General features: G+C 39.9%; 1 protein-coding gene and 1 long non-coding RNA gene across 3 annotated transcripts in view; one reads left to right on the plus strand and one right to left on the minus strand.

The window, feature by feature from the left end:
* ADAM19 (ADAM metallopeptidase domain 19) overlaps positions 1 to 3,104 on the minus strand; it is a 79,714-nt gene extending 76,610 nt beyond the window's left edge. Inside the window, exons 1-2 of the mRNA XM_059417247.1 lie at positions 2,943 to 3,104; positions 75 to 160 (exon numbers count right to left, since the gene is read on the minus strand). Coding sequence (XP_059273230.1) covers positions 75 to 160; positions 2,943 to 3,009 — 153 coding nt within the window. The 5' untranslated portion in view covers positions 3,010 to 3,104. The remainder of the gene's footprint in view (positions 1 to 74; positions 161 to 2,942) is intronic.
* A 64-nt stretch (positions 3,105 to 3,168) lies between these two features.
* The window catches only part of LOC132028364 (uncharacterized), a 66,730-nt gene continuing 50,039 nt past the window's right edge, over positions 3,169 to 19,859 (plus strand). Inside the window, exons 1-2 of one of the 2 annotated variants that reach the window (XR_009407412.1) lie at positions 3,169 to 3,268; positions 4,312 to 4,377. This is a non-coding gene — a long non-coding RNA (uncharacterized LOC132028364). The remainder of the gene's footprint in view (positions 3,269 to 4,311; positions 4,378 to 19,859) is intronic. The other variant, XR_009407411.1, reaches the window with a different exon arrangement.

Consider the following 19,859-nt stretch of genomic DNA (forward strand, 5'->3'; position numbering starts at 1 on the left):
AGAAGGGGGCCCCACATGTCACAGAATGGACTTGTCAGCTCCTGCCTCTGAAAATGAGATATTTTGTGTCTTACCTTTTCTTTGGTGGGGCTTCCTGCAGTCTTCCACTGAGGTATTATTCGTTCATGCTGTAGCTGGGGGCTGCCTTCCCCACTTCCTCCTGCCAAAACAGGATGCACAAGCATTGGCATTTCAGAATTCTGCACCCCAGCTAAGCTAAGCATGCATTGCCGACTGGAACAACCCCCTTCCTGGGTCACTAGACTACCTGCTGGGTGCCAGGCTCTTGGCACTTACTGTGATTCAGGCACTGTTAGCTGTTGGCCATATAGTGGTAAACAAGGAAAACAAAGTCTCTGTAATCCTCACAGTTTACCTTCTAGAGGTGGGAGATGCACAATACACAAATATTCTCAAATGGCCAGTGGGGTCATGGAATAAAGAGACACCGAAGAGGAGGTGCCTCTTTTAGACTGGCCGGTGAGCAAAGATGGCATTTGAGACCTGAGAGACAGGAAGAAGGCAGCCATGAAAAGACCTGGGGGAAGAGTGCCCCCAGGGAGAACGACCAGCAAGGGCAATGGTCCTGCCTAGTGGAAGGTGACTTGGCCCGTTTAAGGAACATGCAGAAGGCAGAGCTAGCTAGAATCTAGCAAGTGAACAGGGAAGCTGGTAGGAGACACGGTCAGCAAAACAGCCATGGTTCTGAGATCCCAGAGGCCATGGCAAGTGTCTGGATTTTATTATAAATAGTCTTGGAAGACACTGGAGGGTTTAGACACAGAGCAATATGATCTGTATTCAGGTTTTTAAAAACTCATTCGTCCTGCTGGGTGGAGATGGAGGGTACACTGGGGGAGGGGTGGGCATAAGAATAGAAGCAAGAAGACAAGTCTGGAGACCTGATGAGAGATGACGGTGGCTCAGACTAAAATGAGCTCAGTAAAGAGGAATGAAGTGGTCAGATTCTGGGTATGTTCTGGAAATCAGGCCCATGGGTTTTTCCTCCTGAGCTGCAGTTTGCTCATCTGTCATATGAAGACAGTGATACCAGCCTGCCTATTCACAGCAGTACTGGACAGAGTCACCATGAAACTGCTCACACATCCACAAAGCATCATCACACTACCCTGAGCTTCCTAACGGCAAGTCTGCCTTTGTAGATCACTTCTTACTTTCTTAATCACTATCAATCAACCTTTGTCATCCTCAAGACAAGACAGGTAGCAGGACTTCTATTTTCCAAGAAAGGTGACCTGAAACTTGTTTGGGGAAAAACTTGTTCTACATACCGCCGACCTCAAATTACTTTTTGCAGATCCCCTTAATAAAGCAGTAATTCCCCAAGACCTAGACAAATTAGCCTTCACAAGAAGGGACCAAATCCATAGGACTCCCAGGGTAGGAGTGAGGATTTCAAAATCTGTTCTTTTTTTTTTTTTTTTAATTTTTTTAAATTAACATATAATGTATTATTAGCCTCAGGGGTACAGGTCTGTGAATCACCAGGTTTACACACTTCACAGCACTCACCATAGCACAGACCTTCCCCAATGCAAAATCTATTCTCTCTAAACCAACCACATTGATCACATAGAATACAATAAGTGGCATGAAAGCCGGCCACAGTTGTGCTGGTAAAATGGCAGGACTATGAGTGATTAATGTTCCTTGCAGATTACTGATAGGATGTATTCTCAGTCAAAATACATCTGAAAAATAATCCCATTAGACAAGGGTTAGTTCCATCGTACTAGTAAAAATCAGAAGCAATGTACTCATTTATTCATAATGTGTTTTCTGAATGCTTAACTAGCTACCAAGTACTACGCTAGGTGCTTGATATTCATGGGGGAACAGAGAGGCATATTCCTGCTCTGCTGGCTCTGGTAAGTCTAGATTCTTTGCAATAAAAAGGAATTATATGATATTTAATGGAATGTTTAAAGGAATGAAATTATCTTTATGATTGCCAAAAAAGTACGGAGAGCAAGGCCAAGTGATAGAGGCACACAGTACATCTTAAGAAAAATTGTTCAAAACTAGCAAATGAGGCAAAAAGCAAGCAGGATTGTCCTTTCAATGTCACATTGGAGCACTGTTTAACAGGCCCTCCCACTGATCACCACATTTTTCTAGGGGAATACCCCTTGGTTTGACTTTTTAAATTTACAACAAATCAAAAAACCATACTCTGTGAAGTTACATGTTAGCTGTAGATTTTTGTCTAGTAGAGATGCAAATGACTTCCATATTATAGAAAGAGAACTAAGAATTAAGGTCCCTTGACCCTATGGGGGCACTGACCACTTTGTATCTGTCCCAGCACGCGACTTCAACCTTTTCTCAGATGCTTGTACCACCCATTCTTCTCGAGCTTTGCACCAGCTTTACCATTCTACTCACCACCTCCTTAATGAATTGAAGGAATGTCTTCCTCCCATTCATCCTATATTTGTATGTTATGTTTTTAACTTTTTGAAAATTACACTTCTGCGACTTCTTGATGTAATCTACAGTCATTAAAATCATGTTTTTGGAGAATGTAACGTTGTGGGCTCATAATGTGAAATGGAGAATGCAAGGCACAAAACTGTACATATGGTATGGTTCCAGTTTTATCGATATATATTTATAGGAACACACACACCAAGACTGGGGAGGAAAAGCAGCAGAAAGAGAAGCCAAAAGCAGAAAAACAGTGAAAACAGAGAAAAGGAAGCCAGGGAGGGGACCGGCTGTTTTCTGCTTGCTCTGGGTCTCCCGGACCCCCACCACCTCCAGGGGCGCACAACGTGGGAACAAAGCCCGGACTCCCAGGCTGCGCGACCGCGGGGAAGCAGCCCCGCGGACTTGCAGGGGGCGACTCCCAGCTCCTCGGGCCCCCGAGCCCACCCGCCTCCATCCTCCGCCAAACCCCCTCCCCGTACCCCGCCACTTACTTCTGGTCCACCCCGGCAGGGCGAGCGCCAGCAGGCAGAGCCGGACGGCGCCCACGCCCCCGGGCATGGTGGCAGCGGCCCCTCGCGCGCTCCGCGTTCACAAGCACGCGGCCATGCCAGCCCCCCGGCCAGGCGGCGGCGCGTCTGGAGCCCACTGCTAGCCCAGCGCCTCCCAGCCCGGCTCCCAGCCATCAGCAGCGACGCTCCGCCCTCAGCTCCGCAGGGCTCCGCCGCGGGGTGGAGGAGGGGACGCGCCCGCCAGGATGGGGGCGGGAGGGACCGCCGGGAAGGAGCCCGGAGGACCCCTGGGAGCCGGGTCGACTCAGGTGATGGGGAGCAGCGGAGGGAGGGTGCGAGCCCGCGGAGGGGCAGGCTTCACGGTGGGCGCGGCCTGGGGAGGGTCGGAGGCTCGGGCTTCTAGGAGTTAAACTGGACCCCTCTCTGCCCTGGGGGCCGTTTCCTCTGTCCCGCACTGTGCTAGACGTCTTGGGTGACACCCAGAGGCTGCTCACCCAGCACCGTGCCTCAGAGGCCGCTACTCTTGGAGGCAGGCTCTGAAAGAGTTAACAGAACCACCAGGCACAAAGAGCTAAGTGCTATATGGAGTTGTTTTCTTAGCAAGACACAAATCAAGGAGCCAGTCCTCTGCCTGGGAGGAGGAGGGTAGTGGAGAGAGGATTCCCAGTGGAGAAGACAGCTGCGCTCTGGAGGAAAAGAAATGGAGCATCAGGCAGAGAAAACGGAGTAGACAAATACACTAGGGCGGCAAAGCCTAGGGGCTGTATTGAGGGGGGGGGAGACAAAATTAGGTAAAGTTAGGATTTAGGGCTTTGGAGGGAAATGAAAGGAGATGGAGCCTGAAAATAATAATAAGGATCTTACTTACTGAGGACTTAACTATCTGCTAGAATAAGGCAGGGGTGGGGGAGGCAACTAAGATGGATACAGCCTTTTCTAAGTGCCAGGAACTGTCCTTGGCACTTTGCATACATTAACTTAACTAATTAATGAATCTAGGAAAAGAACTACCTTTATTGTCCGTTAAAATGTGCTGGGGACTCCGGATACATCATCTCTTAATTAACCCAGTAATCCCTGGGGTAGGTACTATTATTCTGTTTTAGAGATGAGAAAACCAAACTTGTGCGAGGTCACACAACTAATGTCAGAGTCTAGATTTGAGGCCACATCTGTATAACTTCAGAGCCTGATGCAGCACACTTTAGTTTACAGATGGATAATGATAATCAGAGAGAAGTGGCTTGCCTAAGATCCCTTAGCAAGTTTTGGCCAAGCCTGGTTCTAGGAAACCAAGCTTCAGACCTCTTGTCGTCTGTTTCTTTCACTGAGCCTCTTTCTTCAAACCCAGGTTTGCACAAGTCAACAAAATACTGTGTATTGGGATGGACAAGACACTCCTGAAGATGATGACTAGGTAGGTTGGTCTGTCAAAACCACTGGGCACCCAGGGGATAAATAAAAGATATGGTCTTGCCATTGATGTATTTAGACGCTGGATTAGTCTGCTTGAGCTGCCATAACAAAATACCACAGACTAGGGGGCTGAAACAGCAGAACTTATTTTTTCACAGTTCCAGGAGGCTAGAAGTGCAAGATCAAGGTGCTAGCTCTTCTCTCTGCCTCTTCTTAGAAGGGCACTAATTCCGTCAGGTCAGAGCCCCACCCTTATAACCTCATTTAATCTTTATTACCTCAGTATAGGCCCATTGCCAAAAACAGTCACCGCGCGGGGTAGGGCTCCACCATGTGAATTGGAGGGAGACCCAGTCCATAACATTTTCCTTTGACCCCACCCCCTAAAATTCATATGCTCATTGTATAGAAAATATATTTATGCTATCCCAACAGCCCCCAAAGTCTTAACCCATTCTAGCATCAATTCCAAGTCCAAAATCTCATCTAAATATCACCTAAATCAGATACGGATGCAGTTTCAAGCATGATTTATCCTGAGGCAAAATGCCTTTCTACCTGGACACCAGATGACTTATGTGTTTCCAAAATATAGGTATAAGATAGACATTCCCATTCCAAGAGGGAGAAATCAGAAAGAGGGAAGGGGTGACAGGTTCCAGACAAATCCCCCAAAACCTAGCAAGGCAAATTCCACCAGATCTTAAACCTGTAGAATAATCCTTTAGCTGAATTTTCGGCCACCCAGGGCCCACTGGGGCAGTATTATCATCCCTCTGCCCTAGGCAGTAGCCCCACCTCCTCGACTCTGGGCAGCAACCCCATCCCTGTGGCTTTTTGGTGCAGCCCTGCATCTGAAGCACATGGCAGGGATGGTCCAGCTCCCTGAAACCAAGAGTAGGCCTTACCCTCTGAACCTGAGAAGGAAATAGCCTTGCCCTCTGGACTGAGTGCCCCAGGCATATAGTGGGAATGGTAGCCCTGATGATCTCTGAATCTCCTTCCAGCTCATTCTTCCTGTCTCTTGAAGAATAAAGCATATTCACTGCCAAATAGCTCAGCCATCCTGTACTATAGAATCCTGGAAGTGCAAGAGCCTTCTTTATTTTTGTCCCTTCTTTGTTCCCTTTGGTCCAAAGTGGCAGTGTCTCTTGCTAGTAACCTCTCATCTCTATTACCGGTTTCTGCTGAGATGTCTGATGAACTGCATGGGGGGTCTCCTTCTAGAGTTGTTGGCCAGGCACACCCTTGGTGTCCTCCCTAAGACATGCATTCTTAGTTGCTTTTGTTTATTTGTTTTGTGTTTTTTGTTGTTGTTGTTTGGTTTTTGCCACATGGGTGGGCTAAGAATTTTCCAAATATTCAAATTCTGTTTCCTTTTTTGCTTAGCAGTCCCTTCCATTTATCCCTCTCCTCTCGTGTTTTATTATAAACTACAAGGAGAAATCAGGCCGCACCTTCAACACTTCGCTTAAAAATCTCTTTAGCTAAATATCCAAGTTCATCGCTTGCAATTTCCACTTTCCATAAAACACTGCAACATGGTTCAGCCAAGTTCTTTGCCACTTTGCAGTTAGGATCACCTTTCTGCCAGTTTCCATTTCCATGTTCTGCAATTCCATGTGACACCTCACTACAATTCTACGCCTTTAAGGTTCACAGTTCTACCAACATTCTGTCCATGATGATGTGTGTCTTCTCTAAAATAATAGATGCTTTCTTTAACAGTTCTTCTCTTTTCTTCCTTATCCCTAACCAGAACTATCTTTAACACTTGATTTCTACCAACAGTCCCTTTAAGGCCATCTAGGTGTTTTTCCTAACATGTACCCCAAATTTTATCCAGCCTCTGCCTATTACCCAGTTCCAAAAACACTTCCACATTTTTAGGCATTTGTTACAGCAATAAACCCCCCACCACAACCAACGTCTTGGTACCAAAATCTGTATTAGTCTGCTAAGGCTGCCATAACAGAAAACCACAGACTGGGTGCTTAAACAACAGAAATGTATTCTCACAGTTCTGGAGGCTGAAATTCCAAGATCAAGGTGTTGGCAGGGTTGATTTCTAATGAGGCCTCTCTTCCTGGCTTGTAGACAGCCACCTTCTGCTGTGCCCTCTTGTGGCCTCTTCTCTGTGTATGTGCAGAAAGAGAGAGAGAGAGCTCTGGTCTTCCTCTTCTTATAAGGACACTAATCCTACCAGATCAGGGTCCCATCCTATGACTTCATTTAATCTTTTTTACATCCTTATAGGTCCTGTCTCCAAATATAGTCACATCGCAGGTTAGGGCTTCAACGTATGGATGGGGCATTGCGGGGGAGGGAGGTGGATACATAATTCACTCCATAACAGGGGCTTTTACCTTAGAACCATGAGACGAGAATTCTAGCCCCAGCTCTCTCCAACAAGCTTTGTGACTTTGGGTAAGTCACTTCTTTCTGGGCCTGAGTTTCTAACCAATGACCTGGGAATGGTAATGGTTGTCCCAACCCATTTCACCCAGAAGCTGTGAGAAGATATTGAAGTAATTAATGGCAGTGAAAGTGCTCTGCCTGGTGAAAAACACAGGTGCCAAGTCTCACTGATTCTATGGACAATATACTTGCAAAAGGCATACAAACTCCGTACCTGAAATTTGCTTCCATTTGGTGGCATTCAGGGAACAATATTTAATCAGCATGTGCCCCTGAAAATTGAGCAGTAGCTCCCAAGAGAAAAGGTCACGTAGTTACTGCACTGACCAAGTACTGAGAGAGCTCCCAGTTCTGTGTCTCATCCAACCCCTCCATACTTACACAGACACAAACATACAAACAACTTTTGACCCCGTAGAAGCCTTTCCATTTGTTTGTAAAGAATATATTTGTTGTTTTTAAAGAATACTACATCTCTGTGTAATCTTTAAAATATTCTTGACATTTAACCTAGTAATTACATTTCTGGGAAACTTATCCTAAAAAAGTAATCTACAAGATTTATGGACCAGAATGTTAATAGTGGTGTTATTTATAATAGTGAGAATATTGGAAATGACCTAAATATGCAACTGTGAAGGAGCGGTTAATAAATTGTAGAATATCTATATGATGGATTATTATATATCCATTTAAAATAATGTTTATGAAGGGTTCATGCTCTGATTTTAAGTGAAAAAAATAAAGCAGGGTCCAAAATTACATTTATGTATGATCTCAGCTATATAAATAAAAGACTTTTTTTTTTAAAAAAAGACTAGAAGGAAATGTGCCAAAATGTTAGCAATATTTACCTCTGGGTGGTGAAACTATGAATGAATGAAGCTTTTTTTGTTTAAGTTGGTATCTTGGGTTTTGTTTGTCTTTTTTTTTTCTTTTCCATGTTTTATAATAATTCCATATTACTTTATTAAAGGGAGAGTGTGGGCAAATAGCAAGCACAGGAAAGCATCCCAAGAGGAATCACAGTTTACCCTGGTGTCTTACACAGAGTTTTGCATGCTTGACTCTTCCCTCTGATGTTAGGGAATCTGAGGTAGAGTTAGAACAACCAGTTCCCAATTTGGGGAGTTCAGGTGAGCAGGTCACTGTTCCTCTCTAGCTCCAGTATTCGGTCATGGTTAGGAGGTGGCCGTCACACCAGCGTTTAATTCCCGTTGCTATTCTCTACAGTTGAGTGACCAGGGATAAATAAACTTTTCTATAATGGCTCTTAGTTCATAGGGTTTTTGTGAGGTTTAAATGGGTGCTTAGAATAACACCTCTCACAAAGTAAGCAGTCCATTAAATACTAGCTTTTGTTATCCTTATTCTACTGCTATTAAGTATGGGATAAGGAGTGTATTCCTAATGCTTAGCTTGTCCTTTTAATTGTGTAATGTGTGAAGAGTCTAATTATATGCTTGTTCTTTAATTATTATCAAAGATAATGATTATGTTATACCGTAATTTTCTTTTTCTTACCCCACTCCCACTATGTTGTGAATCCTTTGTGAATAGGAGATGCCCTGACTCCTTTCTCATCCCCCTGGCATTTGGAAAGCACAATAAATGTTTAATTAAATAAATTATAAGTTAAATAATTAATAATTATTGTTTCATTCTGGCTCAGAACTCTTCCAAGTTGCTCTTAGGAGAATTGTCTCCATTGGCCCTTACTATGGTACTAATGTTGACCCAGTGATAACTTTGCTTTGTAAACCATTTCCTCGGCAACTAGCTCCTTTTAAAAGTCTGGTTTATTTGAGTATAATTTACATATGTTAACATTCTCCAATTTTTTAGTGTACACGACTATGAGTTTTGACAAATACATACAATCAAATCACCACTTCCACAATAAGGATCTCCAAAAACTTCCCTCCGGTTTCCTGTCACTCCCAATCACTAACAGTTACTGATCTGCTTCATGCCCTTATAGCATTGCCTTTTCCAGAATATTATATAAATGGGACTATTCAAAATTTAGCTTGAGTCTGGCTTCTTTCATTCATTAAAACGTATTTAAGATTCATCCATGCTGTTGCATGTATCAGTAGTTCCCATCTTCTTATTATTCAGTAGTATTCCCTTGTGTGAATGTACCGCATTTCCTTTCGCCACTCACCAGTTGAAGGACGTTGGGTGTTTCTAGTTCTTGACAACTGTGAATAAAATCACTAGAAATACTCAAAATTTATGTGAACGTAAGTTTTCATTTCTCTAGGGTAAATAATTAGGGGTGAATGTGCTAGGTCTTGTGGTTAAATATATGTTTCCTTTCATAAGAAACTACACAAAGTATTTTTCAAAGTGGTTGTACAGTTTTGCATTCTCACCAGAAATATAAGAGAGTTCCAGGTGATCTGCATCCTCATCAGAACTTGGTATCATCATTTCTTTCAATTTTAGCCATTTTAGTAAATGTGTATTTTCCCAGCAATGCTCTTGTAATTCAAATACTCTGTGATGGAACAAGGTTAGGATTCTTGGATCCATTCTGACAGAATGAATTAAAGCCTAATGAGGTCTTTTACTCAAGTCCCTTGGTTATGTTCAAGATTTTAGTCTTTAATTCCTTTTTTTGACCCCAGTAATCCACAAGAGAAGCAAAGCCTCCCAACCCCTAGGAAACCTATAAAACTCTTGGAATCACTCATTCAGTAGCATTTCTTGAGCACTTATTACGTGCCTAGCATTTGCTAAAATCTGCAAATACAAAGATTTCTAAGACAAGGTTTTCACTATAATAATTAGGGTAGGGAGGGGTCAGGGAAAAGAGAGATGGGAGTAGGATTGGGCAGTAAATGAAATGACAGTTACAGAGAATGGTCGAGTTTCTTAATGTATGTCTTGGGTCCTTTGATTTCTCAACAACAGGTGCCGTCCCTAGGATTGTGGATAATAATAATAATAATCATGATCATGTATTGAGCACCTCAACTGGTAGCAAGCTCAGTGCCTATATTATCTCCTTGAGTGATAATAGTCCCATAAGAGATATAAGGTCAAACTACATGGAATTGTTGATTTTGTAGGTCAGAATGGGTCAAACTTTGGCAATGTAATATGTCCACCTAATAATAGTAGTTACGATCGATTGCACAAGGCTTACCATGTGCCAGGTGCATTATCGCATTTTATCCTTGGGACAACCCTTCACCATAAGTACAACTGATGTTCGTACTTTGAAGCTAGAGGTGGGTGGCAACAGAAGCCATGTTCATGCACTTACTAGATTGGAGAAACACCCAAATTCAAACTGAAATATGAGGAGCTTCAGAGCCCCTGAAGCCATTATGGTCTGTAACCACTATGCTGCTGTGGTATTATTACAGATGAGCCCACTGCGGCTTGACAAAGTGAGGTTGCCTGAAGTGACTGTGGGATCTACCATGCCCGAGTTCACAGGGCACCCCAGTTTCAACCTCCTGGCCACATTGCCTTTTTTCCTCATCTCCTCCTTGTCGCTCCGGAAACTGGGCTGAATTCAGGCCCTTCTGAGAAGAACAGGGTGGTGGTAACTCCACAGCTGGCAGAACAGCCAGGAAAAAGGTTTTGATATTTTTTTTGATACAGGACCCTAAAGAAAATATATTTTTCGAATTAATGAACTTTATTTTTCAGAGAAGTTAGAGGTTCACAACAAAATGGAACAGAAAGCATAAAGAATTCACTATACTTCCCTTCCCCCCCAACACACAACCTATGCTACTTTTGACATCCCCCACCAGAGTAGTACCTTTGTTACGACTGATAAAATGAGCCTACACTGATAACATCATTATCTACCAAAAGTATCTGGTTTACACTCTTGGTGTTACACACTTTATGGGTTTTGGCAAATGTGTAATGATGTGTATCTACCATTATAAATATCACACAGAGTAGTTTTGCTACCTTAAAAATCCTCTGTGATCTGCCTATTCATCTCTCACCCCAAAGCCCAAACTGCCTGTCATGGATCTTTTTACTGTCTCTCTAGTTCTGCCTTTTCTGGAGTGTTGAATAGTTGGAATCATACGATATATGGCCTTTTTGATTGGCTTCTTTCACTTGGCACTATCCAGTTAAGATCCCTTAATGTCTTTTCATAGCTTGTTAGCTACTTTCTTTTGATCACTGAACAATATTCTCTGTTGTTTTGATATAGCAGAGTTTATTTACCTAAAGGACATCTTGGTTGCTTTCCAGTTCAGGGCAATTATGAATAAATACGCTATATATAACATATGCAGGTTTTTGTGTGGACATAAGTTTGCAATTCATTTCCAGGAGCGTGATTGTTAGATTGTATGTTAAGACTATGTTTAGTTTTAAAAATAAAAATAAATTAAAAAAGAGTATGTTTAGTTTTGTAAGAAACTGTCAAACTGTCTTTCAAAGTGGTGGTACATTCTTAGCAGTAATGAAGAGAGTCCCTGTTTCTCCATATTATTGTCACCACTTGGTGTTCAGTGTTTTGGATTTTAGCCATTCTAATAGGTGTGTAGTGGTATCTCATTTTAATTTGTGATTTCCCAACAAAATATGATGTCAAAGCCCTTTTCATGTATTTATTAGCCATCTGTATATCTTCTTTAATGAGGTGTCTGTTAAAAATCTGGCCCATTTTTTAATCAAGCTGTTTATTTTCTTATTGTTGAATTTTAAGTGTTCTTTGTATACTTTGTTTAAAAAAAAATTTTTTTTTTTCATTTGAGAGTGAGAGATAGAGCATGAGCAGCAGGGGGAGAAGCAGAGCGAAAGGCAGGGAGAGAAGAAACAGCAGAATCCCCACTGAGTGGGAAGCCTGACGTGAGGCTTGATCCCAGGATTCTGAGATCATGACTTGAGCTGAAAGCAGATGCTTAACCAACTGAGTCACTCAGGCACTTCTGTTTTGGATAACAGTCTATTACCAAATGTCTTTTGCAAATATTGTCTGTGGCTTATCTTTACATTCTAATGATATTGTCTTTCACAGAGGGGAAGTTTTTCATTTTAATGAGGTCCAGTTTATCCATTATTTTTTTCATGGATTGTGCCTTTGGTGTTATATTTAAAAAGTCACTGCATACCCAAGGACATCTAGGTTTTTCCTATCTTACCCTCCATTCTGTGATCCATTTTTAGCTAATATTTGTGAGGAATTGCTGAGGATTGGCAACCTAAGGAATGTGAGGCTTTTATCTAAAGTCCTTTTTTTTTTTTTTTAATATTGTTGTCCATTTGTTCTAGTGTCATTTGTGGAAAGGAAAAACCTTTGCTCTATTGTATTGCACTTTGTTCTTTCTCAAAGATTAGTTAATTATATTTATGTGGGTCATTTCTGGGAACTTTATTCTGTTCCATTGGTTTATTTGTCTATTCCTTTGCCAATACCATTACTGTCTTGATTAGTGTAGCTTTATAGTAAGTCTTGAAGTTGAGTAATATCCAACTTTGTTCTCCTTCAATAGTGTGTTGGCTTTTGCCTCTTTATTTAAAGTGTATTTTGCCTCTTTATTTAAACTTTAGAATGACTTTGTCAATATCCATAACATGCCAGGATTTTGATAAGGATTGCACTGAATCTGTAGATTAAGTTGGGAAGAACTGATATCTTGACAATAATGAATTTTCTATCCATGAACATGGAATATCTCTCCATTTACATAGTTCTTTGATTGCATCAATCAAAGTTTATAGTTTTCCTTATGTAGATCTTATACATATTTTGTTAAATTTATGACTAAACATTTCACTTTAGGGGTGCCAAGATAAATGATGTTGCATTTTTAATTTCAAATTCCACTGTTCATTGCTGGTATATAGGAAAGTGATTGACTTTTGTGTATTAACCTTGTATATCTTGCAACCTTGCAAAAATTACGTATTAGTTCCAGGAGCTTTTTTTGGTCAATCTTTCGGATTTTTTACATAGATAGTTATATCATCTGCAATTGAAAATAACTATTTTTTTCTTCCCAGTTTGTACATCTTTTATTTTCTTTTCCTATTACATTAACTAGACCTTCCAGTATGATGTTGCAAAGGAGTGGTGAGGTGCATCTTTGCCTTTACCTCATCTTATTTGAAAATGTTCCATTTCTCGTCATTAAATATGATGTTAGCTGTAGGTTTTTTATCAATAGCTTTTATCAAGTTAAGGAAATTCTCTTCTACCTCTAGTTTACTGGGAGTTTTTATCATGAATAGGTTTTGGATTTTGTCAAATGCTTTTACTGTATCTATTGATATGATCATGTGATTTTTCTTTTTTAGCCTGTTGATGTGACAGATTATATTAATGGATTTTTGAGTGTTGAGCCAGCCTTGCATACTTGAGACAAACCCCACTTGATCACTGTATGCAATTCTTTTTGGACATTATTGGATTTAATCTGCTAATATTTTATTGAGAATTTTTGCATCAATGTTCATGAGAGATTTTGATCTGTAGTTTTCTTTTCTTGTAATGTCTTTACCTGATTTGGCATAAGGGTAATGCTGGTCTCATATAATGAGTTAGGAAGTGTTCCTTCTGCTTCTGTTCTCTGAAACAGATTGTAGAAAACTGGTATAATTTCATCTTTATTGTGTTTAGTAGAATTTACTGGTGAATCCTTGAGTCTGGTGCTTTCTGTTTTGGAAAGTTATTAATTATTGATTCAATTTATTTAATGGATATAGGCCTATTCACTGTGTTTATTTGTTCTTGTGTCAGTTCTGGCAAATTGGGTCTTTCAAGGAACTATTCCATTTCATCTAGGTTCTCCAGTGCATCAGCATAGAGTTGTTCATAGTATTCCTTTACTATCTTTTTAATATCCATGGGATCTGTACTGATGTCCCATCTTTCATTTCTGATATTGGTAATCTGTGTCTTCTGTCTTCTTTTCATAGTTAACCTAGTAGGCTTATCAATTTATTCATCTTTTCAAAGAACCAGCTTTTGGTTTAATTGACTTTCTATATTGATTTGTTGTTCTCGGTTTCACTGATTTCTGCTCTAATTTTTGTTATTTATTTTCTTCAGCTTACTTTGAATTTAATTCACTCTTCTAGTTTCATAAGATGGAAGCTTAAGGTATTAATTTTTGATTTTTCATCCTTCTAATATACACATTCTATAAATTTTCTTTTAATCACTATGTTCACTGTATCTCACAAATTCGATGAGCTGTTTTTCATTTTCATTTAACCCAAAATAGTTATAAATTATTCTTGAGATTTCTTCTTTGACCTATGTGTTACTTAGAAGTGTACGATGTAATCTTCATGTACTTTGAAATTTTCCTTTTATCCTTTTGTTATTGCCTTCTAGTTTAATTCCACTGTGGTCTGAGCATTGACATAGTATGATTTCTATTCTTTTTAATTTATTAAGATGTGTTTTATGGCTCTGAATGTGGTCTATGGTGAAGAATGTTCTATATGATCTTGAGGAAAATATGTATTCTGCTATTGTTGGATAAGCTAGTCTATAGATGTCCATTACATCTAGTTGATTGATGGTGTTGTTGAGTCCAACTATGTCCCTACTGATTTTCTGCCTGCTAACCTTGTTCATTTGTGATAGAGGGGTGTTGAAGTCTCCAACCATGATAGTGGTTCATCTATTTCTCTTTGAAATTCTATTAGTTTTTGCCTCACGTACCTTAATGCTCTATTGTTAGGCACAAACACATTAAGGATTGTTGTGTCTTCTTGGATATTGACCCCTTTATCATTAAGTAATGCTCTGTTTTATCCCTAATAATTTTCCTTGTTTTGATATCTGCTCTCTCTGAACTTAATAAAGATGCTCTTATTTTTATTTGGATAGTGTTGGCATGGTATATTTTCCTGCATCCATTAACTTTCAATGTATACATGTCTTTATATTTAAAGTGGGTTTCTTGTGTACACCATATAATTGGGTTTTCTATTCACTCTGACAGTCTCTCTCTCTCTCTTTTTAATCTCTTTTTTAATTTCACTTAGACTATTGATATTCCAAGAGCTTATTGATATAGTTGGATTAATATCTGTCATATTTGTTATGTTTTCTATTTGTTGTCCTTGTTCTTTGTTCTTTTTTTTTCTTTGTTCTTATTTTTGTCTTCCACTCTTTTTCACCTTTTTGTGGGTTTTTTGAACATCTTATATGACTCCATTTTCTTTCTTAGTGTATTGATTGTATTTCAATACTTAAAAAAAATTGTTTTAGTGATTGTTCTAGAGTTTGCAATATGTATTTACAACTAATACAAGTCCACTTTCAAATAACACTATACCACATCAAGGGTAGTGTGAATACCTTATAAAAACAAAATAACCTCAATTCTTCCCTTCTGTCTCTTGTGTCTTTGCTTTTATTCATATCACTTATATATAAGCATATATATACTAATTCTTTGTTCTCAGGTAATGCTGATGTTGTTGATTAGAATGCATATTTTGAGAACCACTGTTCTTGGGTGCCATTGATTGTGCCATTAAAAGAAATTGCAATTATCCTTTTGCCTCATTGACAAGTTTTAGATAATTTTTGTCAACAGTTACCAACATTAAAAAAAAAAAAAAAACTCAGGAGTTTGTTTTGTTTTTAATCCTGATCCTGGTTTCTTTTGAAACATTAAAAGGTTGGATAATAATAAGCCTAAATTCTCCCATGGTGAAAACTAGCAGATAATATTAGTTGTTCCTTTTAGGGAGAACATTTGTTCTCCATTTTGTCACAGTCACCACCACCCCAGCCCACATCACTCATTAATTTATAAATATTTGATTTTGCTATGCCTCCAAAAGATAGCGGAGATATATAATGCAGAATTTTGAGGAGGGTCATCAGCATAGCTGGTTAAACCTATCAAATTAATTCAGACATCCATGGCTGGCTTCACAGAAGTGGAATCCAGGCAGATACACAAGACTCCACTCTCAGAAGGACCCCATACTTGGCTTAAGGCTTTGCTGTTGCTACCTTGAAATTCTTAATAATTTTGGACATTTTGTATGGGAATCCACAAATTAAGTGGCTGGTCCTACAGCCACCTCACACTTAATGATAACCTTCTTATCACCAGATTGCTAAGGAGGGGAGAAAAATAATTCTGGGATCTGATATCTGAGGGGACACTTTAGAAACCATCTTATTCAGCAAATGGGGTAATTATTTCATTTTATAGCTAGAGATACCAAGGTCCAGAAAGAGGGAATTGACTTCCTCAAGGTCATGGACAAACTCTGAAAAAGGAGCCAAATTGGAAGTCTAAAGTGATGAGTCTGCAAGGCAATGAATACTAAGGCTGCCAGTGAGTTTATGTATTTGATGTACTTCTGCATACAAATGAGAAAATTCCTATTTGTCACTTAGCTCAGTCAATTTTAGGTTGATCTGATTGAAGCAGGTGAAGGAGGTGTTTAAAACAGAAGGGTGGGAGCATGAGATTTAAACAGATCAAGAAAACTGTATAAACAGACTTAGTTTAGGATAAGGATTGGGAAGGAGGAAAATGTTATACATGAACTCCACACCTATATTTGTTACAAAGGGCAGACCTCCACCTAAAACCCAAATGCATTGCAAAGGGCGAAGGCATTCAGGGAATGCCAATATACTGCCTGAATAAAAACAGCAATCAAGGTTCAGGGAAGCACTTAATTTTAGCTGGCCTCACTTAGCTGGAAAATAGTTCAATTACTTGTAGGTCTCAGCTGCCTGGTTTAGGCTAATGGCTGCATATGCCATTAAGTGAGAGAGCTGAGTCCCTGCAGCTCATCAAGTGGTAAGTGGGACTGGGAGTTAGGCAAGTAATTAGCTCCAAGTGGTCTTGCACTTGTGCACATCTATGCTTGTGGTTTGGATGGGGTAGAACCTCCTCTCTCACCCATCCACCCACTCAGAGACAGGCAAGGAACCAAGGCCTGGGTGTAGAACTCCATCCCCATACCCACTATGCTTGGCTCAGTAATGGCTATATGGCTCTGAGCTGGCACAATGAACATCCTCCCCAAGATTCTTGACAACGCTATCAAAAAGTTGCTTCCTTTTCTTCTGAGCTGGTTAGCAGTGTAAGCTTGGGACTGTGTGGGTAGTTCTTTTGCTCCTGTGTTAGAAAACAACCTGTCTTAAATGAAGTCAAATAGTGACAAGAAATAGAAAGAGACAAGACCCTAATAATATTATTTGAACTTGTGGATCCAGTCACATCTGAAGGAAACCTACCCCTTGAATTTCTCAATTACATGAGCCAAAAAAAATTTTTTTGTTGTTTAATTCTATCTGAGTCCATCTGAGCCACCCTTGTGGTTGAAAATGTCTCATTAACATAAAGGCTCTCACTTTCCTAAGCAGTGTGGTAGGTGTGTGCTGGGGTTAAAATAGTGGGCAAGACATGCATCATTCCTATCTTCAACGATACTTAGAGTCCAGTGGGAGGATGGTAACAAGCAAGCAACTACACAAATAAATCAAATATAATAATTTTTCATTGGGATTTGTAAACAAGAGAAGCTAAGCCAGAGAATAAGAGAAGGAGTACTTTAGACAGCATGGGTGGGGGAGGCTCTCAGTTGAATATTTTTAAAGCTGTGAGTTAGAAGTACGAAGAATAGGGGAACAAGATTTCTGGGCAGAGCAAATAGGACCTGCTCTTAGGCTTGAAAAAACCCAATTCATTCAAGGAATTGAAAGAAGGCCCTCATTGATTCATCCACTGGCCCATTCAAATGTCAATTAGTCAGTGGCATGATGCAAAGCACAGGGAGACAGAGACAAATAAAAGCAGTCCCTGACAAGTTGGCAAGATATATTGTAAATTGTAAAAATGTTCAAACCATTTGATTTGGCAATCCCACTTCTAGGAATTTAGTCAAAAGAGGAAGAAAAAGGTGTATCTGCAAAAATACAGCTACAAAGATGTTCATTGCAGCATTTCTTCAGCTTTGTATCAATTATGACATACATGTGTGTATTGAGTAAACATATAATAAAGTATACTGCTCACCTGTTTCACAACCTAAACACAGCCATGATTGGTCCCAGATCAAGAAAGAAGACATGCCCAGCCCTCCAGAAGCCCTCTTTGCCCCTTTCTACTCACAGATGCCCTTCCCGCCAAGAGGAACTATTAGCTTGACTTCTAACAGTAAAGATTAATTTTACTCTTTTTGTACTTTATGTAAATGGAGTCACATAGTATGTTGTTTACATTGCACAGAGTTGGGGGGAGAAGGAAGAAGGTTGGGATGCCCTGGCTTCTTTTACTTAACACTATGTTTGTGAGATTCCACTATACTGTTTATGTAGTTATAAGCTGCTTGTTCTGCATAGTAGTCCATTCTGGAATATACCACAAGTTATTTACTATTCTGCTATTTTTGGACATTTCGGTAGTTTCCAGACTACAAGACTGTTGTAAACAGTGCTGTTGTCGGGGCGCCTGGGTGGCTCAGTGGGTTAAGCCGCTGCCTTCGGCTCAGGTCATGATCTCAGGGTTCTGGGATCAAGTCCCGCATCGGGCTCTCTGCTCAGCAGGGAGCCTGCTTCCTTCTCTCTCTCTCTCTCTCTGCCTGCCTCTCAGTGTACTTGTAATTTCTCTCTGTCAAATAAATAAATAAAATCTTTAAAAAAAAAAACAGTGCTGTTGTCAATGTATTGTGGTTAAGATATATCTGCAGTTCTTTGGAGTATATAACTGGGAGTGACAATGCTGGGTAATCACATATGATCCACTTTAGTAGATAGTGCTACGTAGTTGAACAGAATGATTGCACCTGTTCGCACCTCCACTAACTTTGTAAGAGAGTTCTGGTTTCTTCACATCCCTGATGAAACTTTAAAAAATTTTTAGCCATCTGGTGGGTGTGTCAGTATCAAGGTGTGGTTTCAATTTTCATTTTCCTGATGATTAATGAAGTTGAAAACGTCCTAGAATTATTGGTCATTAGATATCCTCTTTTCTGAAAAGTCTGTTCAAATCTATTTCCCTTTTTAAGGTGCCTTTTTACTCACATTTGATTGAAAAAAATTCTTAATATTGTCAAATTTATTAATTTTTTATGTTTAGTACATTTTTGAATCCTATTCAAGAGATTGTGCACTAGCCTAGGATCAGAAAAATGTTCTTCCTCTAAAAGCTTTACTGTTTTCGTTTTACCTTTACATAAGCAATCTATCAGAAATTGATTTTGTTTACGGTATGAAGTAAAGGTCTAGGAAATATTTCCATATGGCCATGGTTCCCAAACCATGTACCAAGTGACCATTGGAAGCCATAGTGAATTCACAGGGTGCTGGAAGATATTTTACATTTTTGAGAGAAGCACAGTGACACCTGTTGGATACCACAAAAACTATTAACTTGGAGTAAGTAGTTCACAGTTTAACATTGAATCATACTACATTCTCTTCAATGATATCATAGTTTTGCCAAGCTGGGTTTTTTGAAGTTGCTGTGGTAAAAGTAAATACCCCTTGAAATCGGGAGGTATGAAATGGTGTTCAATATGATTCAAGGCCCAAGAAGCCCTTACAGTGCCCAACAGGAGTGTAAACCCATTAGCAAATATTGTGATTGCTTTAAAGTAAAATAAAATATTATTTTTATTTCAGATTAGATGTACTGTTTTTTCAAATGATTATGAAATTGTTAGGATATAAATATTTACTAAATTGTTTGGATCTAACTACTTAATAAAAAAATGTTAGGTATTTTTTCTGGGCTATAGGTGCCATGAAAAAAGTTACTGAGACATTACAGGAGCCATGTATCAAGCAAGTTTGGGAAACTCACTGAGACAGAGTGGAGGGCAGCCGCTATGATTCCCACACTGGTGCTTATGTTCTAGGGTGATCCCTTCCTCATGAGTGTGGGTGGGATCTGTGAGTTGTCTCTTACTCATAAAATATAGCAAAGGTGACAGGATGTATGGGACTATGTTACTTAAAATTGTAGCACCCAATTAGGGAGGAGTCTCTCTCTGAGCTACTCCATGGAAAGCGGCATGCAGCAAGGAGGTCAAGCATGGCCTCAAGCCAAGAGTCAACAGAGAACTGAGGCTCTTGGGGAGCCGCAG

Source organism: Mustela nigripes, chromosome 12 (genome assembly GCF_022355385.1).
Source record: "Mustela nigripes isolate SB6536 chromosome 12, MUSNIG.SB6536, whole genome shotgun sequence".
NCBI classification, from domain to species: Eukaryota; Metazoa; Chordata; class Mammalia; order Carnivora; family Mustelidae; genus Mustela; species Mustela nigripes.